General features: G+C 39.4%; 1 protein-coding gene across 2 annotated transcripts in view; it reads right to left on the reverse strand.

The window, feature by feature from the left end:
- PDE7B (phosphodiesterase 7B) overlaps positions 1–27,875 on the reverse strand; it is a 269,758-nt gene that overhangs the window by 14,671 nt on the left and 227,212 nt on the right. For both annotated transcript variants that reach the window (XM_006084443.3, XM_006084444.3), the window contains 6 exons: positions 20,483–20,634; positions 18,549–18,612; positions 16,685–16,780; positions 14,564–14,664; positions 12,782–12,913; positions 1,288–1,379 (listed from right to left, as the gene is read on the reverse strand). In XM_006084443.3, the coding sequence (XP_006084505.1) occupies positions 1,288–1,379; positions 12,782–12,913; positions 14,564–14,664; positions 16,685–16,780; positions 18,549–18,612; positions 20,483–20,634 (637 nt within the window). The remainder of the gene's footprint in view (positions 1–1,287; positions 1,380–12,781; positions 12,914–14,563; positions 14,665–16,684; positions 16,781–18,548; positions 18,613–20,482; positions 20,635–27,875) is intronic.

Raw genomic sequence — 27,875 nt, forward strand, 5'->3', positions numbered from 1 at the left:
ATAAAAAATGTGGTACTTTTATTTGGAATCCATAGGGATGAGTAGGAGTATCTTAGGAAATGAATATGAACTGAGAAACACAGAGAATTAATGTGGGCATTATCGGGACAAGTCCTCTCTTTTTCTTTTTGTTTTGTTTTTTTCCTGTCCTCATTCTCCTTCCCTCCATTCTCCTTTCTTTCTTTAGCTGATCCTGCCACTAACCTCCTATTTCATCTCCTTCTTACATGATATCTTGTTCTAGTTCTTAGTTCTTTTTGCATTTCCTTGATCTTTGCAATGTATTGTTTTAGTAAAAGGCACAAGTTTTGATCTCATGCATGAGGATTGCTTTTTAGTTTCTGGGAGTAAAAAGTTATCAGAACTGAAATTCTTCCTGCAAATTCAACATTCCTCCGGGTGCTAGGAAACAGCACGAGATAATATCAGATGGCCAGGAATAAACCAAGGAGCCCAGAGCATAGTGCCTGTTTTATGGGGAGACATAACCTGACTTTAAGCTGTGTGCCCTTCAGAAAGAAGGGTACAGAGGTCTATTTATTTACTTCTCTCTTAGCTACCTCGGGTTCTGTGCATTTTAATTTCACAGATCAGAATTTGTGCTGGCCTAGGTAGACAGTACAGCAGCTACCTTGCGGCCATGCATTCAGCGAGGCAAGGGCCTTGGCCTTGGATTTAGTACGACTAGGCCTAATTACTCAGGCTAACAAACAGCAGACCAGGAAACTAGTATTTCCCGTTCTGTTTAAAATACCATAGACCTACGTAAATTGATGGAGAAAAAATTGCTGGGGCCAACTCAGTTACTTAACAAAAGGCATTTTAGAAAAAAATTTCTGACTTTTATTTTCGCTGAGACTGGCAATTATAAAACAAACGTCATTGAACTAGTCTTAAAGCTAGCTTGAAAACTCCTGTGTTCTTTTTTGATAAATATTTATTATTTGGGTCTACACAGGAGGACAATTTTGTTAACATAAAAGACAGGAATTTGGCAAAGCGGAGTGTTGATGCTGAAGAGTGTGAAAGGGGAGAGCTGTTTATTCTCCTTTTCCTGACGTTAGGTCATAGACGATCCAAGGCCCTTTCAAAGCTCACAGAGAGATTCTGGTTTCTGGGTTGCGGTAACTGACATGAATCTCCTCTGATGGACAATGCAGAGTGCAGGCAGGAAGCACAGCGAGCTGGCTCCCTACCATTAACCCAGGGGGTCTCAAGTGTGCCCTAGAGAAAGCGGCTTATCTCTTATGTGTGGACATCAGTGTGTTTCATCTCTGCACTACTTACGTCATTTCCTTTGGCAAGTGAGCAAGAAGCCTGGATTCTCGAAGCATGCCAATTGTAGATCGCCAGTGGTGATTCTCCAGCACAGACATATTCTAGAGAGAAAATTAAAGCTATAAACGAGAGAGAAGCTACATACTGATCGTTCATGCTGAACACAGCTTCCCTGAGGCCAGCATTTCCCCTCTTTGATGACAAAGGGGCAGACTGAAAAAGCAACACAAAATAAAACAATCATAGGGCCTATTCTCAAGGCTACACGGATGACAGGATAGTGGCCCTTGCTGGCCCTATAGTGGAGGACTGAATGAAGGTCTATTTCTAGTGTCATTCACTCCTGCTTCAGCCACTGTTTTTGCTAGTTTGGTCAGGCAACACTCAATGTAGAAGAAAGAAAGTGAAGCAGATACAAATAGGTAGTAATGGATACCATGGGGCTATGTGCATAAGATACACCAAGATTATACGACTCAACCAAATAGAGGCAGGCCTCACAGTCTCTCTGATCTACTACACTCACCATTGTTTCTCAACACGCATAAGAAACCTTCTCCATAAACCACCTGGGAAGCTGATGACATACTCCGACTCCTGAGGCCCAATCAATACAGTTTTGGTTAGGTGGGTTTGTACTGATTAATTTCTATGTACACTAAAGTTTGCGAACCACTGCGATAGGGAAAGCTCTGTCCGTAATCTTTATGACCTAGTGTTTTGGCACTTAGCCCATTAGTTCTCAGTTTGAATCTACAATTGCTTCCTTGTTTCATTATCTTGATATTTCTTTCCTTGTAGGAACTTTTACTATGTTCAGTCTCTCCTTTGACCCCACTGTTATCTTAAATATGCTGCTTGTCTGAACATTAACTATTGAAATAATGAATATTTCTTACAATCCAGTGTTTTATTCTAGTTAGCAAACATTATGGCCTTACTACTGACTTGATATGTATACATGTAGAATGGGACTCATCTAGCTCCTTGGAAATAATTTTGCTCTATTTCTTTATTTGTTTATTTATTCATTCTCCATTTTGTTTCAAGTGGGGGTTATAAAACTTAGAAAAAATACAGGAAGATAGCATTCATTAAAAGTGAGGAGAAATTACATGATTCTGCTTCTATGAGGTACTTAGAGTAGTTACATTCATGAAGATAGAAAGAATGGTGGTTCCAGGGCCTGGGGGAATAGGGAGTTATTATTTAATGGGTGCACAGCTTCAGTTTTGCAAGATATAAAGAGTTCTAGAGAGGGATGGTGGTGGCGACTGCACAGCAATGTAAATGCACACTTAAGACGGTTAACATGGCAAATTTTATATTGTGTTATTGTGCCACAATGAAATGAAAAGGTGAGGGGAAAGAAGCAAATAAAACAACATGGAGACTAAATGGAGAGAGAGGAAAATATTCCATCATTATGCCTCCTGCTGCTATAACAGAGCCACCCATATAATGCTCAACTTTTTCAGGAAGTGAGAAAAGAGAACCTCTGTGAGTAACACAACCAAGGATCTATTAGGAAAAAGCAAGTTCAAGAAAACTGCCACTATATTTGGTTCTGAACCCAGACAGCAATTTCTCTCCGGGACTCTGTAGAATTTAGTTCCATGAGGCACAGTCTGATACTGACCTTCTGTATGGGCTCTTTTATTGCTATTCATTCCTCTCCTTGCCAAAGAGTCATTATTCGTTATTTATCACTTGACTATGTTGGAACCGGTGATGAGATTTTGTTACTTTTATCAACTGGTCTATTATCTCCTTTTGGGCAGGAGCCACACACAACAAAAGAGACTGTTTATTAGAAATAACATGCTAGACTAATTTGTTTTGACCGTCAAGATTTATGAGGGAAGAAAGTGATAGGTTAGTGTGATGTAACAGATGTTCTATCTTGTGGTGACATATAATTCCGTAACTCATGAGCGGTCACTTGCAAGATTAATTCAAGTGAAATGAGTGTCTTCGTGTGAGTTTTTAAGGGGCTGGAAAACTGTAACAAGACCTAATGATAAATGACACCATATCTCTGATGAGTAGAACAAAAGTGTCCGGAGGATTGCTTTAAGCATTGTTATTTATGTCAGCCTGATTTAACATCTTCATTAATAATCTTTTCAAAGACAGAATAACAGGACACTTGGAAATTTGCTGGCGAAACCATATTTGGAGATGAGCACCAGGGAGATGGAAAGAAATTGAGTGGGCCTGGAAGCTGGCACAGAATAAAAGACAATGGAGTACTCGATTATAAACACAACCTTTCTGGGGCAGTCACTATAAATAAAAGTATGTTTTGGCTAGAACTGTGTTGGAAGTTGGGGTACTTCAGTGGATCCTAGAGAATAAGAAGGGCAGCACAGGGAAGCGGAACTAACAATTATGAAGCACCCAGTTTACATGATCTCATTTAATCTTTACATAATTCTACTATTTTCATCATTAACTCATAGGTAATACAGTTTCAGGTTTCTCTGAGAGTTTGCATAGCTAGTGAGGGACTGAGGAAGGCCTTAAACCCAGGCCTGCCAGTTGTCAAGACCTAAGCTTTGCACACACACCTAGCTGCCTCCCAAGAATTTCCTCTGTGGGGCCACATCCAAACATTCAGAAGCCGGTAATTTACAAACTGGAGAATGCCTGTAGTGATGCTTACTTCTCCAAAAATAATGTATAGTCGCTGCTTCAAAAGTCCATGGTTGCTTGTTTTAATTAGATGTTAGTTTGTAAATCCAGCCTGGAATCTTTCCCTCCAAATTTGGTTTCATTGTGAAAAACCCTGCAGCTTGAATGTGAGGAGTTGAGTAGATTTCGGTTGTATTGGGGGAGAACTCATCTTCCAGCCTCACATCCCATCAGTCTCTGAGACCTGTTGGTTCTTCCAACATGACATCACTTATGTCTACCCCTTTCTTTCACTGCAGTGCTTCCTTCAGTCCACACTCCCTAAGCTGCCAGAATGTGACTTGTTTATCTGACAGAATTTCCTACCGTGTCCCTAATCAATGGTTGAACCATTAATATGTATTGAGTGCCACTATTATGCCAGGTGCTATGGCAGGCCCAGGGGATCCAAAGATTAATGACAAAATTGCTGCCCTCAGGAGCTCACTAACTTCAGTAGGTTCCTGGGCTGATGCTCACCCACTGAGCCATACCAGCCAAGCTACACACTTCTCTTTTTTGAGATAAACCATTACCATTTGTTAGGGAAGCCCTTCCTGGTTCTCCAAAGAGAACTGACAGCTCCCTCTTCTAGCTCCACACCCCAATCCAAGCTTCTTCCTATCTCAGTGCCTAAAAGACTTTGTAACAACTTTGTTCCCTGGCCTTGCTCTCATGTGTCAGTGATCTTCACAGGTTTCTTCATTTACTCTTGAAAATAATTTTTAAAAATGATGCTTTCCTTATACTTTTTATTTAATTTAATTTATTATTACTTTTAGCTGTTTTTCTATATTTTGTTTTATAAAATATTTTTTTATTTATTTGAAAAAACTTTATTGTTAAAAGTATTGATACCTAAAATCACAAATTTCCATGGTAACAAAAGATGTAATGTTCTGAATATTTGTAAATATTGAATTTTAATGTAAAGTCATAACATTCTTTTATATATTAAATATATCTAAGGGAATCTAAAAACCAATGGCATTTAATGCCCATTCATCACCCACAGAAAAAAACACATGAATAATTTATTCTTTTAGTCGAAAATTATAAATTGATTCTTTTCCCTCTAGAATTTATATTTCCACTCTATTTTCCCATAGAATTTTATTTTATGTAGTAATATAAAACATTTTATGTGTAAAATTCTTTTATTGTCACCCTATCACATTTCTCTGCAACACAAATAAGTATATGCATTGAAATTTTAACTGAACAAATTTTCCTAACATCAGTCTCTAAGTAGTAAATGTTTTTCCAGCTTGCATTTTATAATACAATAATTATTAGTAACTAAGTGATCAAAATACACTTATATTACAAATGTGAAAAAAATAATTTGCTTAAGAATAAAAATGTATTAGAGATGCATCTACTTATGAGAAGTCTGGGAGAGTTATAGCACCTCAGTCATAGGAGACTTCCTTTAATATTTTCATTGTTCCCTTGTTTTTTTTCACATGGAGGTAGTATGTGATATTGGCACAACTGGAGCAATATGCAACATGCATCATGGGTAAGAGCTTTGTCTTCTGTAAAGTGGGGACAGGGTGATTGGGAAAGGAGTGGAAAAGTAGGACTGGTTTAACTGCCCGGCAAGCACATTCCTGGCAGGTCGGTTTAAGGACCTGAAAATGGATTCTGTTAGCACTATTCATGCCCATGCCCCCTTAGGAAGTCTGTGAGTATCCCCACGGGCACACATGCCTTGTCGGAGGCCGGCTGCCATACATAATTGCCATTGAGAGCAGGGAGTGTATCTTATTCATCTCTGTGCCCCAGTATGTGGCATAGTGCCATTTAAAAAGTAAATATTTGTTGAGTGGATACTGAATAAATAATTTCCGAAACCTGAAAGGCCAGTAGCTGCAAAAGTTTAAGTAACTGCTAAAAGAAAAAGAGTCCTGTTAAAATTTTGGTCAATAGCTGATAGAAGCCAGACTTGGGATCTTTTGTTATGAAATCCTTAGACTTAAGTAAAAGCCTAGGAGATTTTAAAATTACAGCAATAAGCACTCTCCTACTACTCATTCATAGATAATTAGGAACAGGTAAATGACTCCAGAAATAACATATATCAGATAGATTTGTCAATTATCTATAATAATAAAAGGGTAATATGCTAATTAGACCAGACATCATTCTGGACGTCATTCTGGATGAAGCTGGGGCCGGAGGGAAGCCTGGTCCTGGTGCAGAGGGAAGCCAGTGCTGGCAGCTGGGGGAAGGAAGGCCTAATCTTGCACGAATTTCGTGCATCGGGCCTCTAGTAAGATCTAAAGTAAGAAAATAATTATAAGGAATTTTTCAATCAACGCTTCTCATTCTTTATGCTGGACCCTTGATGTAGGGTAGCAAGAATGTAACAAGCAGCAGGAGCAGCTACTAAGTGGACAGTGGGGGTGCTGCATTGGCTCGGTGGTCTCCCTGGTCTGTGTGCTCGTACCTTTGCTTGTCAGGTTTCCACCCTGGTCTCTGTGTGTACTCGCTGTTGCCAATAGTCCCCATTTTCAGTGTTACTCAGGTTCTGTCTTTCTTGCTGCATGTGTCCAGTGTGTTCATGGGTCCATCCATCTACCCACCTAGTTACTCATCGAACAAACCTCTGGTGTTCACTGGACACCAGAAACCTGCTGGATGCTGAGGATACAACAGTGATAAGTGGGTGTTCAGGAGCTTGCAGACTATGGGGATGTGGACATCGAATCAGGCAGTGGCAGGTTTGAGAGAAAACACTGATAGAGGAAGAAATAGAAGGCTGCGAAATTGTATAGGAGGGACATGGGAGATGGACATTGAAAGAAATATCTTTCAGGAGGAAGATATGTCCAAGTTGAGATAGAAAGAATAAGTGAGTTAGAGAGCAGTCAAAGAGTTCAGGCCATGGAGAGGGAATATATTTCATTAAAATAGGCAGAAGGAAGAGCACATGTTGCAGACCTATAAGTAAGAGGAACCCTATCTATACTACATATTTTACTTAGCTATTTTCTGTTTCCCCTAGTAGAAAGCAGGGGTTTTCATTTGTTCTGTTCATCTCCTGTATTCCAAGCACCTGGCATGTGTTAAGCACTCAATGAACATTTGTTGAATGAAAAAGGAAGGAGCGATATGTTCAGGACTTGGAGAGAAGTTGAGATGGGATGATGCACAGAGGCATGGTTGAGTAATGGTGGGAAGTGAAGCTGGAAAGTATAACAGGGTCAGATCAAAACAGGATTTGTAAATTGTGCTGACGTTTGGACTTAATCCTGAGGGCAGTGGGGTTTTAGGTAGGCACCTATGGGTCAGATTTGAGCTTCAGCCGAGGAAAGGTTGGAGCCACGTCGGCCTGAATGTAGACAAGACAATGCTGGTGGTGTCCTGCACTAGGGGAGAGGCTGGGCGAGCAGGCTGGATCGTACGGTGTCTCACAGGGAACAACCAGAGTTACCTGGGTCCACTCCAGGGAGGCGGCTCTGCTCCTATAGGCTCACCTGATTTCACAGTGGCTCAGAGAACAGTCTCAGTAAAAGGTAGGTTTGAATTAAAGAAGAAAATAATCAGAAATGCCCATGGATATCTGAGCACAGGATGCGATGATGCCATTCTGTTGAAATCTGGAACTGTTTTGGACTCCCACCTAGGGTACCACATCTGTCTACCCGTAAGAGCATCACCTCAGCAATTTCACCTTATCCCAGGGACAATTTGTTCTAGCGTTGCAAACGCTTCCTATTTGTAGTTTTAAGAATAATCTTGACTTTAAAGCTGAAACAGTAAATATCTACCTTTGTGTCACAAAACCTATTAGAATTTTAATTTGGAATAAATGAAACCCTTAAATCCCCTACAGCAAACCATTATTTTTCTTTGTATCTGAATTTTTAAGTATTATCCACTCTGAGAACAAAAACAATCCTTTTGTTCCCCAATAATAACACATCTAGCATTTAGTAAACCACCAATACAGGTTTTAAAATTAAATCAAGAGTCTATTTGTCAAAGGAAATCTGGCAGAGCAGGTTTGCTATCGTACAAGGTGGCTTGAAACCGTTGGTCCCTCCCCCCCACCCCCCTCTGCACCCTTTCTCTCCCCTCCGAATAGGAGCCAGAAGTGAGGGGCTCCTGCGCCATTCCTGGGCTATTTATTGGACACTTTCTTTGATTAAAACACTCAGGATGATGTTGCTAAACTGAGTCTGGTGTTCAACAGGAGTCAGAGTTAATTACTCTTTTAAACCAGAGGATACAGGAAGAAAAACAACATGAACATAGTCTGTTTTCATTTTTAATTGCTCATGAAACAGAGAAGCAAGACTCTAGGAGATAATGAAGTGGCTGAGCTCTTCCTTAACAAGCCAAGTGGTCTCCTTGGCAATGCTGCACGAGTCCCAGCCCAGGAGGTCTCAGAGGAACAGACCTTGGCCTTTGGAGAAACCACAGCACTGCTACGTTTACTGCCTGTTTGAAGATACCGCTCTTTTGTCCGACCTACAACTGCCCAAGTCACTGCTCTGGGAGCCTGGACATTCATTGTTGTCCAAGGGGCAGGCCCGTGTTCAGATCAGGGCCACCTCGCCATGAACAGCAGAAACTTTATCAAGCAGAAAATCAAAGTTGAGCCTCCTTTTTAATATTTCCACAGCATTGGCCCAAACAGCTTTGCTATTGCAGGGATCGTGAAGTTACGCATCACCTTTGCAGTTGCTTGTTTGAGAAGAGGCCATAGGACCAGGTGGGAGGAACACTTCTGGTTCTGTCAGCTCCATATGTATCGTTCAGAGTCATTAAAATAATAAAAAGTGGTTAAAAATGCTGACCTCCTCCTAGTGTTTGTGATAAGTGACTAAGAAAATGATTATAAACGTCTGCAAGACAGTATAAAATGTAATAAATATGAAATTTTATGGAGCAATTAATTATTAATTATTTTATTCATTAGGTTGCTCTGTCACTAGTTAATACATAGTTGGACTCCATCAAAGGGAATCCGATTTTAAATTAAACTAAAAGTGATTTCTTTTGCAATTGTAATAATACCATATCTGACTTAATGCTTACTTTGCCCAATGGCTGAGCCCACGTGTGTGTGGGGTTGCAGGGTAGAGGGACAGAAGGCAAGTTGTGGGTTCTATCTTTCACATGCTCTTTCCCTCTCATTCCACCATGGACACCTGGACTGTTTCCACTCTGATGAGAGAGGTGCCAGGTGGAAGTGCCTTGATGGCCTTCATGTTGAACTTGGGTTGGAAGTTCAGCTAGTGAGTCCAGCCCAGACACAGACAATGGGAGAGAGCCCCTTGACCCAGCCTTCATCCAGCTGCCCTGGCTCTCTCTTTGTCTCAGGGCAGAAGCACAGGCTAGGCATTATGCAACGATCTTATGTATCCGAGCTGAAAGAACATAGCCAACAAAAGGAGGGAGAGGACGTCCTTTCATTTCATCTCATTTATAGTAAATCTGGATTGTAGTAGTCATGCACAGGGTGTTCTCAAAGCCACATAATTCCCAGCACATCCTTTCGATTGTATCTTTGTTAACCAAATGTGAGTGCATGTTTCTGTATAATTTCACAATATATTGTATAATATATGTAGTGTGTGTACATAAATATATTTTCACTCACTACCATGGTTCTTAATATTTTCTGAACCTATAATTCACTTTAAAATATGAGTCTATGTGATCGGTCCTCTCTCTAGAAAAATGTGCATAGGTACATGCTCAAAATCTGCATGTAATTTCCTGAAAGTTCATTCATGTTTCAACCAACAGACCCTTGGTAGGTTAAAAGGCTACAATTCCAAAATATTTTTAAATATCATGTGTTGTTAATGGCCTCACGCAGCTTATATGTTATGTACCATGATTTTTCCTCTTGAAATTGAAAACCTGGAGACTTATGCCAGTTCCTCATCTACAGCCTGCGCAGTGTGGGGATTTTCTGACCCAGGTCCTTTTCGGTACAGCTAATCTACAGGGAATTTATCAGACACTGATCTGAGAGTAGGGTGTGTTCATGGCAGGAGTATGCTCAGCTAAAGGCCATAGGGACAGTCCGTTTTCAGTTATTATGAAGCTGTGGGTTTTAATCACAAAAGTACACCAGACTGTGCTGTCTCTAGTGACTTCCAAAATGTTACTCAAAATGTTACACATGCTTCAAGGCTAGTTTACACCATGCTTCCTCCATGAGTTTTTTTTACTTTCAGAAACCATCTGTAGAATCAATTACTGTCTTCCCACCACACTCTCACTGTCTACTATAGAGTACTTAGCAAAGTCTCCTGCTTTAAGCCACTGATCTCTAATCCTCTTGTCTCCCTCACTGCAATAGGATGACCTGGAGGAGAGCTCTTAGTTTTCTGCACATAGTGGGTAATTTATCTGAGTTTTAGAGGCAGTATGTATAGTGCGTAGGCACTTCGGCTCTGGTGACAAAAGACTTGCGTTCCAATCCTGGCTTTGTCATTAATTAGCTGTTTATTTTTAGGAAAAATACTTGATCTTTCCTAAGTATCAATTTTCACCTTTCTGTAAAATAGGTATAATAATAGTACCCACCTAACTGGGCTACTGTGAAGATTAAATAATATAATACATAAAAAGCATTTAGCACAGCATTTGAATCATAGTGAGTGTTGAATAAAGGTCAGTTACATACTTTTTAAAACTGAATTTAACAGGGAATTTATCTTTTGGGAGTTCCTTCAGATAGTCAACAATGGTATATAGCCAAATATTAAAGGCAGCATCAATTTTGGGGGCAGAATTGAAATCTCATTTGGCTGATAAAAGTTTCATATTGGAAGTAATTTTATAATACTGGTTTGCCTCCAGCATTGTTTCTATAACATAAAGACATAGATCTCTAGCCTCTAAGAGGTCCTAAGACCAGTTGAGCAGGAGACTGATGAAGACAGTATCTTGAATGTGGTTTTTGAGTCCTGTATCCAAATTTCTCTCTAGTCATTGTCAAAAGGACCTTTTTCTTTTCTATCAAAGATTAGATGCTGATAAATTCACTGCTAGAAAAAAATAATAACTCACTTGATTATAGTAATATCTTTGGATGCAAAGAACAACACAGGCATTTACTCTTCAAAGACTTTAAAAAAGTTGTATCTAAATGCATACCTTTAGCTAATTCCTCAAACCTTTCTCAAATTGTGATTACGTTTTCTTGGATTTTGCACATCAGAGTTTGAACAAATGTTTGAGGACAGAGATTATATGTTATTCATGTTTGTATGTCTAGATCCCAGTATATCATCAAATATAGGCAATAGTTGCTGATGAAAAATATACAAAACTATATGTTGTACTGAAAAGGCTGGAGAATTTGGTTGTATTGGAATGTTAATAAAAATTATTAAAACTATTTGCACTTCAAAGGTTTGAGTGAGGAATCCATTTTTTGAGAACATTTTTAGTATCCTAAGAAGATAGAGTATCTTGCTTTTGAGAATCAATTTTTGTTAATTAGCAGTGGGTACTTAATTCTTCATTATTGATGAAATCTACACTTACTTTCTTGTTTTTATGTCTTTAATATCTGGTATATTTCTGACTTCTATCTAAATGTGAATTCATTATGTGTTTTATATATACTTACTACATGCTAAAGTACAGTATGATGAACCTAATTTTTATGTATAAATTACCCAATAGCAGTAATACTCTCAAACTCCCATTGACATAATTTACTTGATGATGAGAAATTGAAGTTATATAAGCATTTAGATTATTTGGGAATGGATTATGTAGCCAATTGCATTGATTGATTTCTCTTTCTCTCTTTCTTTTCTTTTCTTTCTTTCTTTCTTTCTTTCTTTCTTTCTTTCTTTCTTCCTTTCCTTCTTTTTCTTTTAGTTTTTAGTTTATCATCAAAAGACTTTCTTAGTTCTGTCATCCTGTCCCCTCTCTATGACCATATCTATCCCAGCTCCGGGTGCTGGCTGACAGCCCAGGGAAGCCCAGTGCTAAAATACATACCAGATGGAGCCATAAACCTTGGAATACCAGTTTCTCCCTATGCCCAAAGCAAATCAATTGGATGGGAAAGGCTTTTGAAAATGTTCCAGTTGTGCTTTGTTGGAAATAAATGCATTCTTAAGCTGCAACATCTTGTAGAAGGAAGCTGTTTTATGGGAGGGATCTGACAGGAATTCTTTCAGCACTAAATTTTTTACAAAAGCTCTACTAAAATTGAGATCAATAATTTTCTTGTATGTAATGATTTTGTGAATGACAACCAAAGGTCTCCAAAGAATCCTGTTGAAAACTCTGGGGATAATTCACTTATGACATATGGCTTAATATCTGAAACAGTATCATGCGGTGAAAATTCTCCTGGCCAATCTCCTCATGCTGCTGAACTATTTTTTTTAAACAATGTCTATTGTCTTTGATAAAATACCTCTAGCTCAGAGGCCTATAAAGTACAGAAATGGCCCTAGAGACATACGTCTGAATTAGGGTTGCACCTGAGCAGTATCATTTATAGAAGTCCTACAAAGATGAGCTTCAATTAGCCATGATATGTGAGATAATTCCCAGGGACACAGATATTCTCAGACCATCAGAGAGTAAGGATCCTGCTTGACTTCTAATAATTTCAAATCTGCTTCAGAGCAAATCGAATTCCTTGTAGATCCTTGTAAACCAATTTAATCCTTTTGGGGGGATATCCTGGACCTATTTCAAACCCATGCTCTTTGGCTGTGGTCATCATTGTGGCTGACCCTGAATGAAGCCATCTCCAAGGGTGAGATTCAGGTTCCAGGACTGGGTCTAAGGCAGTTGGCTATTCTGTGCCTGGTCCAGTGTTGAGCTCTCCTACCTGATACAGGTTGGCAAGGTGGTGGTTAGTTTTGATCAAAAACGGCTGGTTCACCCCTGGATGGTCAACATCGTGGGCTGCTGCAGCCAACAGTCCAAGCATGATGTCCAGAGGTGTGAGGAAGCTGGCGAGCTGTTAAGAAAGTCAAATTGGGAGGTCAAAGGGTATGTTTTCACAAACAGGTTACCATTTGTTTTGGCTAAATCATACTGAATGAAGCATCACAAAGCCGTCCAGGCCTTTCATCCTCCAGACTTCTATCCTCTGAAGCAGTCGGTGAGGTGAGAGTCACATGGAATTGCAAGAAAAAAGAAAGGACTGTGCAGAAAGTAACTGAGCAAGTCAAATTGTGTAGACCATTCAGGTACCCTCCATTTCCTACTGCCACTCTGTTTCCTTTTATTGTTGCAGTGTTGTTGCCTGTCTGTGGGTAAGGAGAAGTCAGAGCCTGAAATCAGCTTTGCTCCAGAGAAAACTACAAATGAAGTAAAACGTTAAAACCAAAATGATGGACACATAAAAAATTAATTTGTATATTTCAACCATCCACTATATCATTGCCACCCTTTGAATATGAAATTCAGAGTGCGCTGAATGCCCAGCCCGTGTGGCTCAGTTGGTTGGACATTGTCCTATGCACCAGGAGGTTGCCCGTTTGATTCCTGGTTAGAGCACATGCCTGGGTTGTGGGCTCGATCCCCAGTAGGGAACTTGCGGGAGGCAGCCAATCAATGTTTCTCTCTCATCAATGTTTCTCTCTCTCCCCCTCTCTTCCTCTTTTTGAAATCAATAAAACATATTAAAAAATGAATTGCAAAATTTGCATATTTATTCAATGTGTAATAGTGGAGTGTGTGGGTGTGTGAGAATCTCTCTCTCTCTCTCTCTCTCTCTCTCTCTCTCTTTCTCTTTCTTTCTCTCTCTCTCTGTTAGCTAGGAAAACAAGCAGGGGAATGGGAATCTAACACTAACTTTAAATATATAACTTTCAGGCTACCTAGAGATTAAAAAAGAAAGCTTTTAATGTCTTTGGGCTATTTTATACGGATGAGGCATTTACCCAGTTTTGTCTTGGGAATGTTTGTTTGGCATCTGCATAGTCGGTGGTTGATGTTAAAACTGATTGAACTGAACAGAGTCTTGGACTGGGATTTTATTTTCAAAAACCTTAAGAAATTCATCCTCTATGTTATACCAACTTTATACGACTAAGAAATGCCTCGGTTTGTAGTAACAAGCACTATTCTCATGTTTTTAATTTTGGATTGGTTGATGACATCAGAGCACGCTTGCTAAGAGGTCTGTGACATTCACTCATTTTCTTGGGCCTGAATCAGGATATTCAGTTGCCTTAGTAGGAAGTGGAGTTTGAGCCTTGAGGAGTTTTGATTCTATTTGTCCATCAACAACCATGAGGTGGGGGACCTTTCCCAGAAAATGTCAATGCTGGTACCATTTGTAGCAAAGATTCAAGGCAAAACGGCTAGTTCCTGGGACTGTTGAAGATATATAAGATGCAGACTATCATGGGGAGGATTTTTTTTTTGTCCTAAGGCAGCCTTTCATACAAGTTATGAAAGGAAACCTCGGAAAATTTACATCCTCTTTCATGAGTATTGCATGATTATCAGAGTTGATATTGGAACTGGAATCTAAACAATTTGTATTTGTGTTATAAAGGACCCATAACAGCTATTCTCATATGTTGGGTGATTTAGAACCCAGCAAGTAGTTGACTTGGCATTTCCAGGTGGCTGAGGAGGCGGCCGGGTCTGGCCTTACCTTTGGCTCCTTCAGGTAGCAGTGCATGGCCTGGGTGACATCGGCTGCATGGACAGCGTTGTGGTACGGGTTTTGGCTGTGGTAATCTTCTTGAACCATGACTAGGAGGTAAACAGATATCTCAGTCAGTTAAAACCAAAACAGGAAGACCTCAGATTTATTAAGGGTCCCTTTTGCTTAAAAATATTAGTGTCTCCAAAATGTGCACCCGAGGGATTCTTTAAAAATGAACATGGCTTGGGAGTTTCACAGTTCTACTGAGCTGCTTTTAGTGGCAAGAAGGGGGAAGGCAGATGGGGAAAAGGTTGAAAGGATTTGTGAGGCCCTTGGGAACCCTCACCTCCTTCATTAATCACCCCTCTCTGGCATTCATGAAGGCTTTCATTCATAGGAAAAATAAATATGTAGGAAACGAACAACTTTACTTCACACTATAGTTTAATTATTTAATTTTGCTGCCATTTATGAATATTATGTCGTAAGAGAGGTTTCCTTTTAAACAGCCCCAGTAGGTAGCGTCAGACTCCTGAGATCCAAAGATGGGTCTACCACTTGAGTAGCAAATACTGACCACAGCAAATCTGGGCCTTCTTCAGGCAGATTTTCTATTTACTGTGTTGATCCAACTGAGGACTCCTTGGCTTTATTTCTGCCTCATTCAGAATAGTTATCATCTTTCATGCCCTTCCAATTTAAGGACCAGAGTGCTCTTGGAATCAAGTAGAGACATAAGCAAGGCAATTTTAATTTGCTATTTAGAGAAGCCACTAGCCTGCTTCAGCTAATGACCAAGGCAATGCTTAGGATGCAATATAACCAGTGTGTATAGAACATCCAGGTTTGCAAGTATGGTCATATTTTGTCAGCCCATGCTGTGAGTTTGGCTCTGGATTCTGGTGTTATTTTTGTCATCAAGTCTTTGCATTCTTTACATGTACTCTGAGTGCATACACATGCCCAAAGTATCTGCATTCTCCTTCTCTAGACAAATCAAAACTATTTGGCCTTATGCATGGCCATTACTTTGCTCAAGCAATCTAACTTCAATTGCCTGAGGTTATTTGTATTTCTGAAACTGATCCATATTGTGGCTGCTTTAAAAAATTTCTGTTGTGTCATGTATACCTTTTATTCAGCAGGTTTACTTTGCACTTATATTTGAATTCTGCCCCTATCATTATTATTTGTATCAGGCAAGTGACTTAACCACAAGGATCCTCAGTTTCCTTCTCTATAAAATGGGAATAACAATGACTCCAATCTCAAAGGGCTATGGCAAGTGTTAATACATGCAAGTCCTTAGAAGAGTTCCCGGCATATGTAAGCACCATATAAGCCTGGTTGCTGCTACTGTTGCTATCATTTTCACTGCTATTTTACTATTGATGGCATCAAGTCAGCTTTCAAATTCAAAGCACGGAAGCCAGAAACATGCTAAGTGGCAGCAGAAAGTTATGTGGTGATTAAAAATGTGCCCTAGATCATTCACGGGCAGATAAATAAGGATTCACGTAAAGTCAAATAAGACTGGGGCTGTTTTGGACAGAGAGTGATGGTGGAGTTAAGGGGAAAGATGGTGGTCTTTCAAGTCAGGAGCCTGGGTTTAGACTGTGGCTCTGCCAATGATAAGTTGTTGACCTTGAGCAAGGTACAAGACCACTTTGTACTTCTCCTTAGCTGTGGGCCAAGTGGTGGGGATAATGCCCAAGTTGCAGGGTTGTTGAAATGATTAGAAATAACATACCACTACATAAATGGTGGTTCTTATTACTAAAAAAATGTCTATTGAAGATATTCAACAACTCATGTCCAGATTGGGATTCTTTGAGGCATGCCTTACTGGAGTTTTATTGACATATAAACAGATCAGTAACCTCTTTCATGGGTACCTGCTCTTATTGGTTTTCTCTGTATAGCCTTTATCTACTGTAAACATAACTAACCAAATAAACATTTTTTTCAGTGATTTAAATGGGTAAACCATATTTTAAAATTAAGATGAGATAATTTGAGATTAATTTGAAGTCTTCATCTACCATGCTAGGGTTCCTGCTAGTTTATTGTGGACTGCCATTATTCATGGGAAAGGAGGTAGGACTATGAAAGAACAAAGAGACTTACCTAAAAACCTGTGTAAGGTCACCATATCTAACTTGAAATGGTGAATGAGTCCATGGGTGTTGAAGAGGTGGCACAGCAGTGTTACCAGGCTGTTTCCTGGAGGAAAACAGTCACCAGTTTTAACTCCTTTTCATTACCATTAAATTATCAAGATTGACAATAAGATCCACAGTTTCTGTGATGAAAGGTCTCTAATAGGATCATTTATTTTCCCCTTTAAATTTGAAATTATTCAAGTATAAAGGATATCATTACTATGATCTGGTCCTAGGTTTTCTCTTATTGTACAAAGAAAATTAGTTCAGATTGTCTCCCTATACCAAAGGCAATGAATTATTAGCAATATTAAGAGTTATAAGGAGTTATAGAAGGAATCTGCCTACTTAGGTATCAATCAAGATTATATTTACCTTGAAACATTTTATAACTCAAGCTGGCAAAGATGCAAATTTGAAGCTACAATAACATGTAAAAATTGAAGGAATATTATTTACTAAAGAATCATGATTTTGAGTTTTAAAAGTATCATAGAATTTATGAAAGACTGTGAAATGGGCCAAGAAGACGACTGGATATCTTAAATAAAAACAACGTGTTGCCTAAGAATACTCTTCCAGGGTACCTCATTCTAAGTGTTTCTGCAACTTTCATTGTTTTGGGCTATTTCACAACTCTCAAGTTGTAGATAACTGATAGTATTTCAAGCAACTCTTGTCCATATACATGCAAACGAAATAATTCAGATGGAAATATAGTTGATTTCCTCTTCCCAGTTTTACAGCTATTTATAAATTCATGTGTTTCTTACTGCTTATATATGTGTGGCTCTTTGAATGCTCCTTTGAAAGATCCGTAGCATCTTACCACATCGCTAATTGAGTTAAACAAATCTTTGACATGTGCTCATTTTATACTTTTATGAGTCATGAGTATAATCTCTTTTGAACATGTTCTTTGGTTCACAGTTAATTTCATTTACTGGTACCAATTTCTCAGATGATTTGAGCAAAGGGAGCTAAGAAATTATGGAATCCATCCCTATGTGGCCTAGTTAGCTTTCCACAGTGGAAAGCTCAGTTTTATGGTCTGAGGCTGTACTCTTTCCACTACATGTTGTTTCTCAAGTAATAGAATGATGAGAAAACAAGTTGCAATGACAAATCACAAGCTTGGTAGATGGTGGGACATAGGAAAGTTAGCATTAAATATGATGTCTTTCATTGGCTCCCTAAGCTCATCAGCATTTATTGAATAGGCAGATGAAAATATAATAGGATTTTATTATTTTCTTAAAGGAAGCCTTTGTAGGCACAAAAATTTTAAAAGTGAAACCAAAGAGAATATCTACTTTCCTTTCATCTGCAGCCTAAGCGTTTCCACTCTATCCTCAGCAATTGTTTTCATCTGAAGACGCCAAACATACCTGGACAATACCGGGCGCCAGGGCAGGTTTGACTCACTTAATGAAAGTGCACAGTACCTGCCCTGCAGGACTGATCAGATAAGCAGGTTCTGATATTATTGGCTAACATTGAACTTCCTCCTTCTGGAGAGAGCCAAAATGCTCTGCAAGGACAGAATCTAATCTGTGGTTTCCTAATTCCTTTGGGATCATCAAGGCCAGAAGGAAACTGTCTTAAGACTCTAAGGCCGAATTTATTCCTTATTCTTTTTGGCAGTAATTTTCCCTGCCCTGGTCCTCCTTGAGTGGCTGGAGACTTATGAAAGTGGGAGAAAGAAAAAAAAAAGAAAGTGGGGGAAAGAGGGAAAAAGGATTACCAATGTTTAAAAATAAGTATTGTTTTCATAAAATTAATCCCATTTATGGTGTCTATTTTAGTGTGAATTCTTTCGGGTGACTTACCATTTGTCAAGCGATCAAACAAGAAAATGTCAAAATCCCACATTCCCACTTTGGAGAGCATATGCTGAAAGGCAAACAAAAAACCACCCAAATGAATCACATTGAAGACTCAAATATTCACTTTGAGACACAGTGGGTTAAACAATTAAGACGGTGAAAATACAGTAGCATTCTACTATCAATGTACAACTGGTTTGTGGTAAAATAAATCTTACTCTACTGGCTAATCACAATAGTGTTAAAGGGACAGGCTCAGGGATCAGTCTGCCTGATCTGATGTCAACCACGTCTCTTACCGGCTGTGGAACTGTGGGCAGGTTCCTTAACTTCTCTGTACCTCAGTTTCCGAATTTGAAAAATGCGGCTGATATTATTCCTTCAGAGGGTTGTTGTAAGGATTAAATAAGGTAACATATGTAAACATAAATGCCTGTAATTTAAGGGCTTAGAACAGTGCATATACATAGTAAGCACACCCATGTTAGGTGTCTGTTAAAACTATGGTTCAGTGAAGTCTCTACATGGTAAACTATTAATCACTTAAGGCAGGTTTACAACTAATTTTAATAAAATGGAGTCAAAATGATGGCTGAGCACGTTATTCTGCTCAACGTGGGACTAAATGTGAAATGAACCAGTAACAGAAAACTGAAGAGCGAGCAATGGAAAATATTGGGGTAATCTAAAGACCTACTTTCAATAGGCTTATAATCCTATTTTTCTTTTTAAAATACCCCAGTGCTTAGAAACTCTCAGTTAGACACAGGTGCTGATTCTCTCCTCACTATAGCTTCTGCGACTGCCTTCCTTCCTCTCCTCTCACGGCCACAGCTAAGGTAAGGATCAGCTCCTGCTCCCCTACCTGCCCCTGAATGGCTTCTTTGTATCTTGTGAAAAATCCAAAGGCCTTATCGTGGCCCACAAAGACTTTCACAACAACATTAGGGCAATGAAGGGTTAAGAGGTTGTTTGTGAGATCCAGACGGAGTGAGCATTTTACCCAAGTCATACAAATCTGAGGGCCAAGCCAGGACTTGGTGCTGATACCCTGAATTCTGGCCCGCTGCTCGTTCTGTATCTCAATGTTGCCTTTCTCGAGAGGTGGCCGCTTAGAGGGGAGGCACCACTGAGCGTGTCTGTCACTGAGGCTCCGGTGCTGAGAGCTTGGTCTTATTCTCCTCTTACCAAACAAATGAACAACAACAAACAAATTCGCTCAATTCAGGCCTTGGGTTGTTAGAAGGAGTGATCCCCGACCCCTTCTCTTTTGTAGACCTAATATTGGGAATTAGTTCTTCTGATATTACTTGCTACTTATTTCTTAATAGTATATAAATAGCATAATATTACTTAGCATGTAAACTATAAGACACTACCTTTGACTGATATTGAAACTGAGGCAGTTTATTTCTAAACTCTAAATTCCTTTGGCAGTTTGGGTTAGAGATAGGCTGCAGGCTTTTGTTTAGAATGTCACACATTAGTGTCTACCCTCAGTTGGACCAATGAATGGCAAAAATAATTATAAAATTAGTAACAATTATTTGAATGAATTAAAAATTATGAAAAAGATAATGCACCATATTGCTATCTTAAAATGGAATTAAGAGTTGGTAATTATTGGGTTAATTTCATGGTAGCTATTACAATGAGATAATTCAATGGATTAAATATGTTTTGCACATTAATACACTAAAAATAACTAGGTATGAATATATTTAGCATGTAAACATGCTTTACCTCATCACCCCTATGAGGTGTGTATTTCTATTAACTTCATTTTATATTAGAGAAAAAAGTTCAGATATGTTGAGTAACCAGCCAAAGCCACAGAGCATCTCAGTGTCAGAAGCAGGACTCAACCCTACTACCCGTGGTGGCACATGATCTTGGCCCCTGTCTGCGGTGAGGTGGCACAGGGGTAGCTAGCTCACCCTTGCTTGTCCAAGGTAGTCTTCATCCAGCAGGTGGAGAGGGGCCTGTGGGATAATTCCACGAAGCAGCCTCGATGCATGGAAGTATCTTTGAAAGCTTAACAGTCTTTTCACCTTTTTCTTGGTGCCAATTTCCCCTGAGTGTGTTGTATCTGTGGAAAGTAATCAAATTCAGAAATTATATATTTATAAGGCCCATTTTACCCACTATGTAAAAATACAAGGTATTATAAAGGAGAGAAGTATTAAAGATGCTCTCAAGCCCAGGTGGTATGGCTCAATGGTTGAGCATCGACCCATGAACCAGGAAGTCACGGTTTGATTCCCAGTCAGGGCACATGCATGGGTTGTGGGCTCGGTCCCCAGTAGGGAGCCCACATAAAAATAAAAAACATATCCTATATAATAAAGATGGAATATGCTAATTGACCCTCATGCCCTCGCACAAGATGGCCACCCCCATGTGGTCAAAAGATGGCCGGCAGGGGAGGGCAGTTAGGGGCAACCAGGCCAGCAGGGGATGGCAGTTGGGGGCGACCGGCTGTCAGGGGAGGGCAGCTAGGGGCAATCAGACAGGCAGGGGAGCAGTTAGGCATCAATCAGGCTGGCAGGGGAGTGGTTAGGGGGTGATCAGGCTGGCAGGCAGGAAAGCAGTTGGGAGCCAGCAGTCCGGATTGTGAGAGGGATGTCCAGGCCTAAACCGTCAGTCAGACATCCCCTGAGGGGTCCCAGATTGGAGAGGGTGCAGGCTGGGCTGAGGGACAACCCTCCCTCAGTGCACAGATTTCGTGCACTGGGCCTCTAGTTTTTTTATAAAGATGCTCTCAATGCTTTCTTAAATATAGTCTATTTAACTCTATATTTAAAATTTTTCTAGAACAAAAAGTAATATTTCTTATATATTACATTTATTAAAATACTGAAATATTTTTAGCCCTGGCCAGGTAGCTCAGTTGATTAAAGCATCATCTCCATACACCAAGATTGTAGGTTGGATACCCGGTTAGGACACATATCAACCAGTGAATGCATACACAAGAGGACCAACAAATCAATCTTTCTCTCTCTGTCTCTCTCTCTCTCCCCCTTTCCCTTCCCCTCTCTCACTAAAAACCAATACATTTTAAAAATTTTTAAAAGTTGAGATATTTTAAAATGTAATTTTCGAAGACAAAGTGTATGAATTAAAAACTGCATTTTCTTATTAATGATGCCAATATGCTTAGTAAGAAAAATTCCCATACTTCTGCATGCATTTAAAGAAACAGTTAAGGTTTTTTCTGCTGCATTAGAACCAATGTTCCAAAATTTAGATTAGGTTCTCATCCTATACTCATTCTAGTCTGATCAAACCCTGCACCTGAAGTAGAAGGATTGAGAATACATTAGCTTAGACAAGGGGAATGTTTTCTAATGTTCCAAGAACATCAGTGGCAAAGGCACCAACAATCTCAGCCTAAAAGCCACCTACATTCTCCTGACATGCAGCATTTGCTTTCTAATGGAGCACATTCTCTTGTGCTGGTGGCCGTGAGAGTCTGATCCTGTCAGTAGAGAGATTTGAATACTCATTCACATGTACCTTTCAAACTTGACTGTTGACATCGTGGTGATTGCCCAGAAATACCCCAAGCACATTATTTAAATGCCTGTCAAGGTAAGTCTTGTCTCAGCTGAAATGCTGTGAGTCACTCTACGGCCACGTAAGAGACATCTGCTGCCAATTTTGGATCTGGAGTCAATTGAACAGTTTAGTAGGAAAATGTACTGTTCATGTATAAAGAACTTTGGTTTCTCTCATGCCTCCTCCCATCTGCCCTTTCCCTCTATGGAGCTCAAAATCACAGTGGATGCCAGAGGCAGCGGAAACAGTGGTCCGGGGCTCCTTAGCAATGCGGCCCTCCCCACCGACAGTGAATGAGTGACTGATATCGGTTTGTTACTTATGTTGTATTATACATGCTAAGGCATAATTCAGGGCAGACAAATCCTACTGTTCTCTGGAAATGCTGCCTAATTAATTTTTTATTTTATTTTAAAATGAATCTAGATTTCATGTGTGGAAAGAGGCAAACAAGTAGATAAAAGTTGGGTGTTTAGGCACATATCAGTATTAAAAATGGATTATATGACTCAATTCTACTAGTGAGTTCTTACTCATTTTTATCAGTTTATCAAGTCAAAGTACAAGATAAAGTAGGTGATTTATTTATTTAAAAAATATTTTGAGCCTGGCTGGCGTGGTTCAGTGGTTGAGGGTTGACCTATGAATCAGGAGGTCATGGTTCGATTCCTGGTCAGGGCACATGCCTGGGTTGTGGGCTCGATCTCCGGTCGGGGGCATGCAGGAGGCAGCTGATCAATGATTCTCTCTCATCATTGATATTTCTATCTCTCTCTCCTCCCTTCCTCTCTGAAATCAACAAAAAATACATATATAAAAAATATTTTGAGTGTTACTAAGGGACAGACAAGCACTGTTCTAGAAACCTGATGAGATCCTTCAGTTCTTGATGCCCCAGTGAGAAAAACAAAGATCCCTGTCCTCATTCTAGGACAGAGAGACAGACAATAAGCAATAAACATAAAGAAGAAGTAATTTACAACAATGTGTTAGAAGGTCTTAACTGCAACGGGTAAAAAAAAAGGCAAGCAGGGAATGAGGGTTCAGAAGTTCTGAGTTGGGTGAGGGGAATTATGTTTGGTGTCATTAGAGTCTGCAATTAAAAAAACACACAACTTGAAGTAGATGAGGGAGCTGGCCAAGCAGATATCTGGGGAAATGCCTTCTATACAGAGGGACCAGCACCAATAACCCTACAGTGGGAAGGATCTCTAGCATGCTGGTATGCAGGAGGGAGAGCAGCACCTGTCCTGTGGGGATGGAGATGGGAGAAAAAGGGGGGAGTAAGAGGTGAGGGCTTTAGAGCAAAGCGGGTATGAGAATCATACAGGACCCTGTAGGCCATTGCAACATTTGGGCTCTACTCTGAGTGAAACATGGAACCACTTCAAAAATTTTGAGTAAAAGGGTGGTACAATCATGCTTACATTTAAAATAGGTCATCCTGGCTTCTGTGCTGAGAGCAGATTATAGGAGTAAGTTTTGATGTAGTGAGACCTGTAGAGGCCATTGAAATACTCAAGGCAGGAGGTTATGGCTGCTCACACCATGTGAGAGCAGTGTTGAGGTCGGGAAGAGATCCTGACTATATTTTGGGTACCTCCAAGTTTTTGGCCTGAATAACCAGGATAATGCAGCTGCCATCATCAGAGATGGGAAAGGCTGCAGGTGGAGCAGGTGTGGGGTGGATTTCAGTTTTGCATATGTTGAATTTGGAAGTCTATTAGAAAATCAGGTGAAGATGTCAAGTAGAAATAAGTGTGGCTCAGTGGTTGAGGGTCCAGCCATGAACCAGGAAGTCATGGTTTGAATCTGGGTCAGGGCACTTGCCTGGGTTGTGGGTTCAATCCCCAGTAGGGGACATACAGGAGGCAGCCGATTGATGATTCTCTCTCATCATTGATGTTTCTGTTTCTCCCTCTCCCTTCCTCTCTCTGAAATCAATAAAACACACACACATGAAATAACAGAAATAAGCGGATATAAAATCCAGAGCTTGGGGGAGAAGACTGGGTTAGAAACAAATTTAGGAGTTGTCAGATGAGATTACCTAGGGAACAAGTGTAGATACAGATGAGAAAAGCATCCAAGTCTGAGTTCTGCAGTACTTCAACTTTAACGGGTATGGAGAAGAGTAGAAAAGATCAAGAGACAGAAGGAGTACCCAGGGGGTTGGAGGAACACCAGGAGAGTATCATTGTTTGGGAGGCTAGTGAAGACAATATTGTGAGGAGAAAGTTGTGACCCTCAGTCTCAAATGCTGCTAATAGATCAAATACAATGAAGACTGAGCATTGACCATGGGCATATAAATCTGTCAGAATTCACTGAACTATGCACTTGAAAGAGCACATTTTATTGTATGCCTAGAAGCAACAATGTCCTAGTAGACAAGCATATTTAGCACTCAGATTTTGTTTTTTCAATTACAATTTTTCAGTAAAGGGAACCAGACCACCTTGGTGAAATGGCTGAAAACTAGGGCAGGCAAAGAACAAGATGAACTATAACTTCTTGTTATGCCAAAAAATAAGGGAGAGCTCGAATAGTGATGGGATTACTTAAAAATGACAGAGGAGACAACTTGAAGGGATCCCTCTGAGCAAATATGGGAAAACTGGAGCATCAAAATGGAAAATGGGAGAATGGATCATAAACCCCAGACTGACAGAAGAATCCACAGTCCATACTGGTAGTAAGCAAGTCAATAGTAAATAAATAAATAAGGAGAAGGGAAAGTTCTTTCTTGCAGAGAGTGACAACCAATAATGTAGATGAAATTAAGAGTTAGAAAATTACCATTTTGCAGCCTTCATAGTAAAAACTGACTCAAATAGAATCATCCATGGATACTAACATTATTAAGCCAAAGTTTAAAAAGCAACAAAATAATTACATTGTATCAAAGTATCTTCCCCTCAAATATGCATTAGAAAAAAATGAGTAGTATTTTAGTGAACAAATGTTCTACTATTTTAAATAAAGTTATCACCGGTGATGGGAGAAACTGACCTCATATGCTTCCTGATGTAATGTGATATTGCCTGTGTAGTGTTCCTCCACCAAAGGCACATCTGACCCCAATAAAAAGGAAATATCAGAAAAACCCAAGATGAAAGATAATCTATAAAATGATTGACCTATACTCTTAAAAAAATGTCAATGGTATAAAAGACAAACTTGGGTATTGTTTCATAATATTAGATGCCAGATATCGTGCACTAAAATGCATAGCATGACCCTGAATTGGATCCTGGATTAGAAAAAATTTCCATAAATGAAACTATTAGGGAAATTTGTGAAATGAGGATATGGACTTAAATATGAGTTACATGTTATTTTTCCATACATGAGTTACATACAGTAAATGTAGATGATTAGAAAGTAATAGTTTCTATTCACTAAAATTGTCATTTTGATTAAAATACTATTGATCTAATGATCCTGTGAAATGGAGATATTAAGTTTAAATCCATTTTATTCTGAAACCAAAGAAGAAAACAAGATTCTCACCTTCCCTACTTGTTTGTTTCACCCTGTAATCAAACAGATAATAGTCCACAAACATGACAGAACACAGATCTCTTGATCTTGATTTAAATTTATGATATTCCTTGGCCTTAATTTTTTTAAAAAAATATATTTTTATTGATTTCAGAGAGGAAGGGAGAGGGAGAGAGAGATAGAAACATCAATGATGAGAGAGAATCATTGATCAGCTGTCTCCTGCACACTTCCTACTGGGGATCGAGCCTGAAACCTGGGCATATGCCCTTGACTGGAATCAAACCTGGGACCCTTCAGTCCGCAGGCTGACGCTCTATCCACTGAGCCAAAACGGCTAGGGCTCTTGGCCTTAATTTTTATTTTAAAAATATTTTTTAAAAATATGATATGTTGATTACTGAGTTATTTGGTACCCTCTTGAATTTTGAGCCTGAGGTAAATGCCTCAGTCCCTCACCCTAGTTCCAGTCCTATCACATCTTTGGAATATAAGCATAGATAATGTAAAAATCCTATATAATAAAAGGCTAATCTACAAATAGACCGAATGGCGTAACAACTGAACAACTGGTTGCTATGATGTGCACTGACCACCAGGGGGCATGAGCAGAACATGGTGGGCGTTGGCCATGGCGGGATGGTGGAGCAGGTGAGCCGGGGTGCCAGACCAAGGCGTGGTGCTGGTCACTGTCATTGGGGCGAGCCTCTGGTGGTTACTGAAAATTCTTTGCTCCTGCACGCCGTAGTCCCACCTGGCGCTTGCATCTGCTGCCGGCGCCGGCCCCACTCGCACCCGCTGCTGGCGCCAGAGCCGCCACTTGCACCCTCTGCTGGTGCCCAGAGCTGGTCCTGATCGCTCTGCGCCCTTAGCAGGTGCGAGCAGGGCTGGCACCGGCAGCGAGTGGGAACAGTGGAGGTGGGAGCGGGGCTGCCAGCAGACAGGCGACCGGGTGGGAGGGGCCGGGTGGAGGTGCGAAGGATGGGCCGAGACTTGCCCTTGTGCCTACCGCAGCCTTGCAGCCCATAGTTCCTTTCAAGATACAGGAATTCATGCACTGGGCCCCTACTAATTCAATAATAAAATAAACCTAGACAATAAAATAATCTCATAGTTAATTTTTATGGTAGCCTATAGGTTAAAAAATGTAGCATATACTATATATAGCAATATTTTTTAAACTACCAAGGCAAGCCATGACAATGCTTTTTAGTATTTCCATCTGGATATTCTTTAATCACAAGAAAATAATTCAGAATTGATGCTAGGTAGCTATTTATAAAAGCAAAAGGGCTTAATTTTCTTATTTGAGAACATACATAAAGCTAAATGAAAAATAAATCCTCAAGGTAGCTCTCTAAAGAGGAAGAACATTCAATAATGCCAAAACAAATTTGTTTAAAACAATATTAATAATTTATTTATCAACTTTCATTTAGGGAGTACTTTGTGCTATGTGAAATAATGAAAAATTAGCATATAAGAAGATGAAGGTACAGTTGGGAGAAAAAAAAAACCCATATAAAGAACAATCTGTGAATAATAGTCATAAATACTGCTTTGTGAAGTGTTGAAATGTGTTGTACAATTACTGAATAAGATCTGACACATTTGTTTCCAAAGGACTTTCAGTGAATAGCTAGTATATTAGATATATCATAATATGTATTTCTGAATAGACATTTAAATGATTAGCGAAGCTAAGTTTTACAGATAACTCAACTAAATTCAGCTTGTGAAAATTTAGTCTTGACAATGTCCCTAATAATAAAACACTTGGTTTATTTAATGCCTTTATATAATTAAAAAGATTATTACTTAAAGGCATTCAAAATCATCCTAATGGTGCTTTTTATTTGAATTTTATTGTTTTATGGGCTATGGGTCCCAGGTCCCATTTGGAATGGTTATAAAATGCTGCTCCAGAATGTTTCTTTGCCTAATCTATGTGCACATTGACCTTCATTGTAAAATCCATTTTCTGCTTACTTGTTCTTTTATGAATTTCACAAATATGTGCATATTAACACATTTCTGTGCTATTTAGACACTAATTTTAGGGTTATAAAGTTTAAATTGGCATGGCCAGTATGGTAATTAAAAAATTCACAAGTTGGGGTTGGCTTAAATGCAAAAATGCTAATAAAAATTATTTTCATTTTGAGTACCTTCTCTATGACATATTCTCTTCAGAAGGGCTAATAAATTTTGGCACCAGGAGAAACCTTAAACCTAGAATAAATACCTGGGATAAAAAACGCTATA

The sequence above is a fragment of the Myotis lucifugus genome, unplaced genomic scaffold (assembly GCF_000147115.1).
Source record: "Myotis lucifugus unplaced genomic scaffold, Myoluc2.0 scaffold_11, whole genome shotgun sequence".
Lineage (NCBI taxonomy): Eukaryota > Metazoa > Chordata > Mammalia > Chiroptera > Vespertilionidae > Myotis > Myotis lucifugus.